Consider the following 10,000-nt stretch of genomic DNA (forward strand, 5'->3'; position numbering starts at 1 on the left):
GGGAGCAACATCAAACACATAGATGAGACAGGATACAAATACCTGGGAATAATGGAAGGAGGAGATATAAAACACCAACAAATGAAGACACGATCAGGAAAGAATATATGCAGAGACTCAAGGCGATACTCAAGTCAAAACTCAACGCCGGAAATATGATAAAAGCCATAAACACATGGGCAGTGCCAGTAATCAGATACAGCGCAGGAATAGTGGAATGGACGAAGGCAGAACTCCGCAGCATAGATCAGAAAAACCAGGAAACATATGACAATACACAAAGCACTACACCCAAGAGCAAATACGGACAGACTACTACAAAAATTAAACACGAAGGAAGGAGGGAGAGGATACTAAGTATAGAGGACTGCGTTAACATCGAAAACAGAGCACCTGGGGCAATATCTAAAACCAGTGAAGACGAGTGGCTAAAGAGTGCATGGGAAGAAGGTACTAATAAAAGTAGACGAAGACCCAGAAATATACAGAGACAGGAGAATGACAAACAGAACAGAGGACTGGCACAACAAACCAATGCACGGACAAAACATGAGACAGACTAAAGAACTAGCCAGCGATGACACATGGCAATGGCTACAGAGGGGAGAGCTAAAGAAGGAAACTGAAGGAATGATAACAGCGGCACAAGATCAGGCCCTAAGAACCAGATATGTTCAAAGTACGATAGACGAAAATAACATCTCTCCCATATTGTAGGAAGTGCAATACGAAAAATGAAACCATAAACCACATAGCAAGTGAATGCCCGGCACTTGCACGAACCAGTACAAAAAGAGGCATGATTCAGTGGCAAAAGCCCTCCACTGGAGCCTGTGCAAGAAAACATCAGCTACCTTGGGCAGTAATAAGTGGTACGAGCACCAACCTGAGGGAGTGATAGAAAACGATCAGGCAAAGATCCTCTGGGGACTATGGTATCAGAAACGGATAGGGTGAACGTGCAAACAGACCAGACGTGACGTTGATTGACAAAGTCAAGAAGAAAGTATCACTCATTGATGTCCAATACCATGGGACACCAGAGTTGAAGAGAAAGAGAGGGAAAAAATGGATAAGTATCAAGATCTGAAAATAGAATAAAAAGAAGGATTATGGGATATGCCAGTGGAAATCGACCCATAATCATAGGAGCACTAGGCACGATCCAAGATCCCTGAAAAGGAATCTAGAAAAAACTAGAGGCTGAAGTAGCTCCAGGACTCATGCAGAAGAGTGTGATCCTAGAAACGGCACACATAGTAAGAAAGTGATGGACTCCTAAGGAGGCAGGATGCAACCCGGAACCCCACACTATAAATACCACCCAGTCGAATTGGAGGACTGAGATAGAAGGCAAAAAAAAAAAAAATAAAAAAAAAAAAAATAATAAAATAAAATAAAATAATAATAATACTGCTAAATGTGGCCGCCATGGGCAGAGTGGGGTTAGTCGTCAATGGACTGATAGTTAAGTTAAGCAACATGGGGGGGCTGGTCAGTCGTTGGATGGGTGACCGCTCTCCTCGGCGTTGATCCTTGGGAAAGGATCTTTACCATAATTTCCTCAGTACTCAGCTGTAAATGAGTACATATCCCTGATGGATACTCATTTACAGCTATGGGTTAAATAGCAAAAACTTCAGCAATGATGGAAAGAAATGAGGAATAAAAACGACAACGACGTAAATGGAACCTCTGGCAACAGAGGAGCTTCGTCCGGCAACCAGGTATTCAACCCAATTGAAGGGGAAGACGGTCAGGTACTTGGAGGTCATCATCCAGCAACTGACCACTACAACGACAGTAATCAACAGCCTGAGATTGGAGCTACAGAAGCAAAAAGGAAGAAATGGACAAGAGAAGAAAATAAGGAAATATGGAGATGCTACTAAGAAGCAACCCGACGGAGAGAGGATATAGAAGAAGGTGGGTCAACATCTGGAATGAGAGGAATAACACCCCCCAAACAGAGCAGAGGCTGGCAGACCAAGTAAGAAACATAAAGAAAAAGAACTGGCTCTCCCTAACAGAAAGAGAAGAACTGGAAAGGGAAATGTCACACGACAACGAATTCCACGAAGACGAACTGAGAGACGATGCCACAGAAGACGACAGGGATGATGAGGTATCAAACAACGACACACAAAGAAACACCGACGAAGTAACAGAGAGGACGGAATGGGTAGAAAAAAGATTGGACATGGATGGAGCCAGATACAGAGAGAAACAAAGATCCCCTCCCATGAAAGCCCACAACACCAAGAAATTAAGGGAGAAAACAAGTGGGTCAATGAAATAATTGACAAAAGATCCCCAATCCAATGAAAAGCCTACAAACACCAAGAAATTAGGAGAAAACAAGTGAGGTCAATGATAAATGGGTCATAAATACACAAACCACGGGCCAAGTATCACAGAAACAAATAACTTGGCATATGCAGGAGCAAGATTAGTAGCAAAAACTGATGGGGATTCGAACACACCAACACCACCAGCACAACCAACCCAGCAGAAACCAAAAACAGCAACCTCACTGGAAAAGGCGCCTGGAAAAGCAAATCATGGTGATGAGATCTGACTTGAGTAAACTGAAAGAGATGGCAGAAAAAAGGCTAAGAGAAGCAGGAAAACAAGGAGGAACTCAATCCGGTATCACACACCAAACATGCAACATGGCTCCAGGAAGTCAAGGAAGAAGAAACAGGGAGAATAAACAAAGATTCACAGAGATCAAGACAGACACAGTCAGACACCAACTAAAGAAAATGCCAAAATGGAAATACCAGGTCCCGATGAACTCCATGGATACTGGCTCAAAAACTTCAAGGCCCTACACCCACGAATAGCAGAACAACTCCAGCATTGTATCTCAAATCACCATGCACCCAAATGGATGACCACAGGAAGACATCCTTAGTACAAAAAGACAAGAGTAAGGGAAATATACGCCAGTAGCTACAGGCCTATCACCTGGCCTACCAATAAAAATGTGGAAGTTAACAACAGGTATCAATCAGTGAAAGGCTATACAACTACCTAGAGGAGAAACAAAACACCATCCCCCACCAACAGAAAGGCTGCAGAAGGAAGTGTAGGGGCACAAAAGACCAGCTACTGATAGACAAAATGGTAATGAAGAACAGTAGGAGAAGGAAAAACCAACCTAAGCATGGCATGGATAGACTATAAGAAAGCCTTCGACATGATACCACACACATGGCTAATAGAATGCCTGAAAATATATGGGGCAGAGGAAAACACCATCAGCTTCCTCAAAAAATACAATGCGCAACTGGAATACAATACTTACAAGCTCTGGAATAAGACTAGCAGATGTTAATATCAGGAGAGGGATCTTCCAGGGCGACTCACTGTCCCCACTACTCTTCGTAGTAGCCATGATGCCATGACAAAAGTACTACAGAAGATGGATGCCGGGTACCAACTCAAGAAAAGAGGCAAACAGAATCAACCATCTGATGTTCATGGACGACATCAAGCTGTATGGTAAGAGCATCAAGGAAATAGATACCCTAATCCAGACTGGAAGGATTGTATCTGGGGACATCAGGATGGAGTTTGGAATAGAAAAATGCGCCTTAGTCAACATACAAAAAGGCAAAGTAACGAGAACTGAAGGGATAAGCTACCAGATGGGAGCAACATCAAACACATAGATGAGACAGGATACAAATACCTGGGAATAATAAGGAAGGAGGGGATATAACACACCAACAAATGAAGGACACGATCAGGAAAGAATATATTGCGAGACTCAAGGCGATACTCAAGTCAAAACTCAACGCCAGAAATACAATAAAGCCATAAACACATGGGCAGTGCCATAATCAGATACGCACAGGAATAGTGGAATGGTCGAAGGCAGAACTACGCATCATAGATAACAGAAACCAGGAAACATATGACAATACGCAAAGCACTACACCCAAGAGCAAATACGGACAGACTATACATAACACGAAAGGAAGGAGGAGGGAGAAGGACTACTAAGTGTAGAGGACTGCGTCAACATCGAAAACAGAGCACTGGGGCAATATCTGAAAACCAGTGAAGACGAGTGGCTAAAGAGTGCATGGGAAGAAGGACTAATAAAAGTAGACGAAGACCCAGAAATATACAGAGACAGGAGAATGACAGACAGAACAGAGGACTGGCACAACAAACCAATGCACGGACAATACATGAGACAGAGCTAAAGGAAACTAGCCAGCGATCGAATCACATGGCAAATGGGCTACAGAGGGGAGAGCTCAAGAAGGAAACTGAAGGAATGATAACACGCGGCACAAGATCAGGCCCTAAAAACCAGATATATTCAAAGAACGATAGACAGAAATAATATTCAAAGAACGATAGACGGGAAGAATAACAATCTCTCCCATATGTAGGAAGTGCAATACGAAAAATGAAACCATAAACCAAACAATAGCAAGAGAATGCCCGGCACTTGCACAGAACCAGTACAAAAAGAGGCATGATTCAGTGGCAAAAGCCCTCCACTGGAGCCTGTGGCAAGAAACATCAGCTACCTTGGCAGTAATAAGTTGGTACGATCACCACCAGAGGGAGTGATAGAAAGCGATCATGGCAAAGATCCTCTGGGACTATGGTATCAGAACGGATAGGGTGATATGTGCAAAATAGACCAGACGTGACGTTGATTGACAAAGTCAAGAAGAAAGTATCACTCATTGAGTCACAATACCATGGGACACCAGAGTTGAAGAGAAAGAGAGGGAAAAATGGATAAAGTATCAAGATCTGAAAATAGAAATAAGAAGAATATGGGATATGCCAGTGGAAATTGTACCCATAATCATAGGAGCACTAGGCACGCTCCCAAGATCCCTGAAAAGGAATCTAGAAAAACTAGATGCTGAAGTAGCTCCAGGACTCATGCAGAAGAGAGTGATCCTAGAAACGGCGCACATAGTAAGAAAAGTGATGGACTCCTAAGAGGCAGGATGCAACCCGGAACCCCACACTATAAATACCACCCAGTCGAATTGGAGGACTGTGATAGAGCAAAAAAAAAAAAAAAAAAAAAAAAAAGAAAAAAAAAAAAAAACAAAAAAAAAAAAAAAAAAATACTGCTAAAACTATTTACTACGATCCATTTTCTAACTAAAAATAATATATGAAAGGGGATTATTCTTATCATGATTAAAAAAACAATATAATTTTCTAACAATATAAAATATGCTAGGAAATTATTCTTATCATGATTAAAAAAACAATATAATTTTCTAAAGGTATAAAATATGCTAGAAATTATTCTTATCATGATTAAAAAAACAATATAATTTTCTTACAGTATAAAATATGCTAGGAAATTATTCCTATCATGATTAAAAAAACATTTTACTAGAATTCATAGTATCAAAAGGGAACAAGAAATGTCTTATCTAACTATAAAACCTAATATCAAAATACTTAGAACTATAAAGCATTACAGACAGACACACACACCCACATATACAAACTATTTTAGTTACAGACAGATCGACCTGGCAGTATCCACTAGTTCATCTCATAACGCTGCATAATCGCGATACGTATAATTATGCTATAAGCAAAAAGTACAAATAAGCCATACTGTTGACACGTTCTATATTAGAAGCTTAATTACTCTTAAGAGGGAATCTCCTACCTTATTCTGAATCCTTTACGCCCCTCGTTCCTCTCGCCGGCGTGGAAGACGAACCTTATCGAAGAGGCTCCTGGTTGAAACAGGTACTGGTCTGAAAGGAAACGGGAGTGAATTACGATGCAATTGCCCTCAGAGGCGCCATGATGTTGTGGTGATATTAAAGGCACAATCGAGTATTCTCCACATCCACCTGCATATGAGCCCGTTGCTCGTTTTCTCTCCTCGGTTATCTTATCATTAATTATCTAGATTTAATAGCAACTCACAGTTAGCCATTTCAGTCGATAACAAGCATTCCTCACGGTTTTTCCACCCGAAGAAAGTGAGACGTAGAAACCATACTTCTTGTTACTTATGAACAGACGATTTGATATTCACGCAGGCCAATAAATTAGATTTATTCAAACAAAAATTTTATGAGCATTCAAGAACCCTGAATAAAGCCAGACGAATTACTCGGGTACTTACAGACTTGACCGGTATTGTTGCCACATATCCTCGTGCCCGTCTCGGGCACGCAGGAGGGAAGCGTCAACCAGTCCCTTTGGCAATAGCCTTCTTCCTCTCCTCTTCCTACGTCCAGGGAGATTACTGTGGGGAAAAAATAAAATAAATATATACATATATTAAGCTTCTGGAGAGATTTAACCGTGTAATAATAATAATAATGATACGGGCAGCCTTTGAAAGGACTGTTGTGTGTAGTCTCGTTGTTAAGATTAGATTCTTGTGGGTTTTTTCTATTAAGTGCAACTTATAACAGTATTTTCGTATGTAATCTTGATGTTGACTCTAGTTTTTGATGGGTTTCTGTTAAGTAATCTTACTGCTAAGTTTAAATTTTCATAGGATTTACATGTGTAATCTTGACAACAAGTCGATGATGAGTATAGCTCCAGATGATCTTTCCGTGCTCAGTCTCCACCAAAAGTGAGTCTTTATCATAGATGCCTTAGAATTCGTTTAATCATAAACCCCATTCGTTAGGACTTCTCAAAAATTGTACAAATGCTAAGCTGTTAAGCTAAGCTAATTTAACGTTGAGCTAATATGATGGAGACAGTTTTAAAAAACTACCAGATAAAGGTATAAAGTAAATCCAGTGGCGTCTCCATTCACGTAAACGACAGAACTAAAAGTAACTTATTATACGTAACTCGAGTATTGTTCAGTCATAAAAAAAATATACTTTACTCACAATGGGAAAATTTAAAGATCCAGTTCACAGTGTGACGTTTCACAGAACCCAAGTGACTCGCGATCAACAGAGAATTATCTCACCTGTCAGCTTGACGCCGCAGTGCCTGCGAGAAGGCCTGGCTATATCGTAGCAGCAGTCTCGACCTGGAGGATACTGGTTAGGGAAATTGGGCGATTCCAGGAAGCCCGCCTCGTTCTCGAAGGAGTAGTAGCAGCTGGGTTCGCGTATGACGCCTGGAACGCAAAATGAAATTCTAATTTAGCTGTGAGTTGCTTTTGGATCATTCCAGGATTTAATATGGATGGATGGATGGAAGTAAATTATTCATTCTGTTTACTTACGTTGGTCTGGGTTCATGGCCCCCATCCCCTCCCCACCCCGCCTTTGTCTCTCTCTCTCTCTCTCTCTCTCTCTCTCTCTCTCTCTCTCTCTCTGGTGGTCTCAACTTTTAGGCTGATTTATTATTTCATTATTTCGTTTTCATCATCTTATTCTTGATCATGGCCTTAACTCTTCTGTATTTACTAAAACTATTTAAAAGTGCAATTATATATATATTACAGAGAGAGACAGAGACAGAGAGAGAGGGGGGGTGTTCATGATCATTGTAAAAGTTTCACATATTACCTTCTATCTCTTTTACAATACTTACAAACAACCTTCACATATACAAAAGGACATAATAATAAACAGCTACGCATTTTAAAAATCTAAACAAAGACCGCAAAACTGATCTCGAGCAGCGAAGACCACGACCCTCCTCTGAAAGAGAGACTTCGCCAAGATGGCGCCAACTGGAAACCACGCAGCAACTCCACGAGTGTTTTAAGGACATGACTCCGGGATATATGACGTATTATACAAGTCCGACAGCTTTCATTAAACGGCTAACAGCAGAAGCCGCGGTGCCTACGCAGGGCCGAAACGTGAGGGACCTTTTGACCGAAATTTGTCCGCGGTTCGAAAGAATTCCGTTTCCCTCCGGGCTCTGCTCTCTCGACCGAGCGCGCCAAAAGATCGAGACGCCATTTTTTTTTTTATTCACATCCAAATTGAATTTCCGTGACTTCTGCTTCTCGTTGCCTAATGTGGTCTTTCCCATTTATGGTAAAATTAATGCCGTCTCCTCGCTCCTTCTCCAAATAAATAAACGGGTAACACCGGACAGACTATCTGAGTTTTTGACCAGTGGCCTTCTTCTTCTCCTTCTTCAATGACGTCACTCTTCAAGATGGCGGACACATGGATGTGGGCTTAGGCGCAGTTGAGTCTCCTCTAATGGATAACCGATGCATGATGTCAGTGGACAGACTCGTGACAGGGCAAGACCTTATTGGTCGAAAACATGATGTCACCGGTGCCACCGTAACCTTAAAAAGACATCTCGGAGACTGAAACAGCATGACATCATCGGCTCAGCTCGTGCAAAACAGAACCTTTTATACACCGGTCAAGGCATATGCTTAAGGACATCATCAACATGCAACGTGAGAAAACAGGTGATGTCATTGGTCATTCGAGTGATAACTAAGATTTTGGTGATGGGCCACCAACGCGGATATGATGTCATTCAAGATAGAAAATAAGAAATGCGAGAGATAATGAGATAATGTGGTAACTTATGTGTTTTCATTTCAGACTTCTGATACACATCTGGAAGAAAAACGTTTTCAAAGAGACAATTTCAACGGTATTCGGGATTTTAGAAGTTCGTCGCAAAATTCTGGCCACTACAGAACTACAGGAGAAAGGTGCGATCGAAGGAGTTTGTTTCCTCAGTAACAATTCTGCTTTTGCCAGCCCGGATTCTTAAGTGTAACGAAGACTTATTTATATTTAAGTTCCCTAACAATCTCACGCCTACACAACGATAATCTAACACATTTTGATAAAAGTACAATACCCACAATCAAGAGGATTAGTTTCTTTATTACCCATTTTTTATTCAGGTCAAAATTTTCGTCAGCATTTGAGAATAAAATGTGCTGAACTTCATTAATCAAAGTCTAACTAAGAATGTAAAATTTACTTTTGAAAAATACAGGTCCTATTATAACAGGTTCATAGTCGTATCTGATACCCTTTCTAAGATGAAATTAATAAATCACTCACGACCTTAACCTTATTCAAGCCGCCCTCTAATATGTTTAGAAAACGAGTGGGCGACAGAAAACGAAGGACCATGATTTATTAGTACTTCAGAACAGGAGGCAAATTTTTGGTAAAAAAGTAAAAATGCTTCTCTGGCAAGACGAGAGAACCATTACACACTCCTGAATGCCGTTTTTCTCTGCCATAACCTAATCCCTGTATATCTTTACATTAATCTCTTCACTGTATGTAATATAATCAATCTATTCTATTCTCACGTCTAAAAAAGTTAAGTTAATTTCTTACTCTCTCGATCACCATTGCCAAACTGCCTCCTCACCAGCAATTTAGCTCGTACAGTAGACTTAAACTTGTAGAAATAATTCAGAGAGAGAGAGAGAGAGACTCCTTCGAAGTATGGTTTCATCGTAGCACCCACACAGGCAATGCAACGCTAGACAGTGTAAACAGATCAATCAATCCAACCAATCCTCAAATGAGTGTGGGCGGAAAACTCTTAAGGTTTTGCGTAACTAATTAAAAACAGGGAAAAAATGCATTTAAGCAATCTTAAAGAGAAAAAACAAGGCCACGACATAAAAATCTAAGTCCTTAGCCTAAAATAGATAATCATAAACCAGCTTCCAGCCTTTAAATGACCGGGCTGGACAATTCCCGAAATCACTTGACATTGATTTTCAGATTTCGTTTATTTGTCGCGTTCGTTTTACTCTGTTATTTTTCTTCTGCAACTTCTTAATTTTATATTTCTTTTCCCGCTCTGGAATTCCTTCACGTAGCTTCACACCACATCACACCTGGGCAGCCATAAACCAAATCATGTTTTTTCCTTGGGGGGGTGGGGGCTAGTTCTCACTTGACTGATTACATCTAGGAATGTTTTAGCCAGTTCCAGACCGCCGCTCATAATAAAACCAAATAATGTAAAAGAATAATATGAAAGAAAAATGGTTAAATGTTTTTTCTTTAGGCAGTAACAAAAGGAAAAATGGATTAGTTTTGAATATGTAGGTGGG

General features: G+C 40.6%; 1 protein-coding gene across 1 annotated transcript in view; it reads right to left on the reverse strand.

Moving 5' to 3' along the window:
* The window catches only part of LOC135205996 (neuropilin-2-like), an 86,586-nt gene that overhangs the window by 9,221 nt on the left and 67,365 nt on the right, over positions 1-10,000 (reverse strand). Inside the window, exons 3-5 of the mRNA XM_064237167.1 lie at positions 6,953-7,105; positions 6,140-6,262; positions 5,672-5,762 (exon numbers count right to left, since the gene is read on the reverse strand). Coding sequence (XP_064093237.1) covers positions 5,672-5,762; positions 6,140-6,262; positions 6,953-7,105 — 367 coding nt within the window. The remainder of the gene's footprint in view (positions 1-5,671; positions 5,763-6,139; positions 6,263-6,952; positions 7,106-10,000) is intronic.

The sequence above is a fragment of the Macrobrachium nipponense genome, chromosome 29 (assembly GCF_015104395.2).
Source record: "Macrobrachium nipponense isolate FS-2020 chromosome 29, ASM1510439v2, whole genome shotgun sequence".
Lineage (NCBI taxonomy): Eukaryota > Metazoa > Arthropoda > Malacostraca > Decapoda > Palaemonidae > Macrobrachium > Macrobrachium nipponense.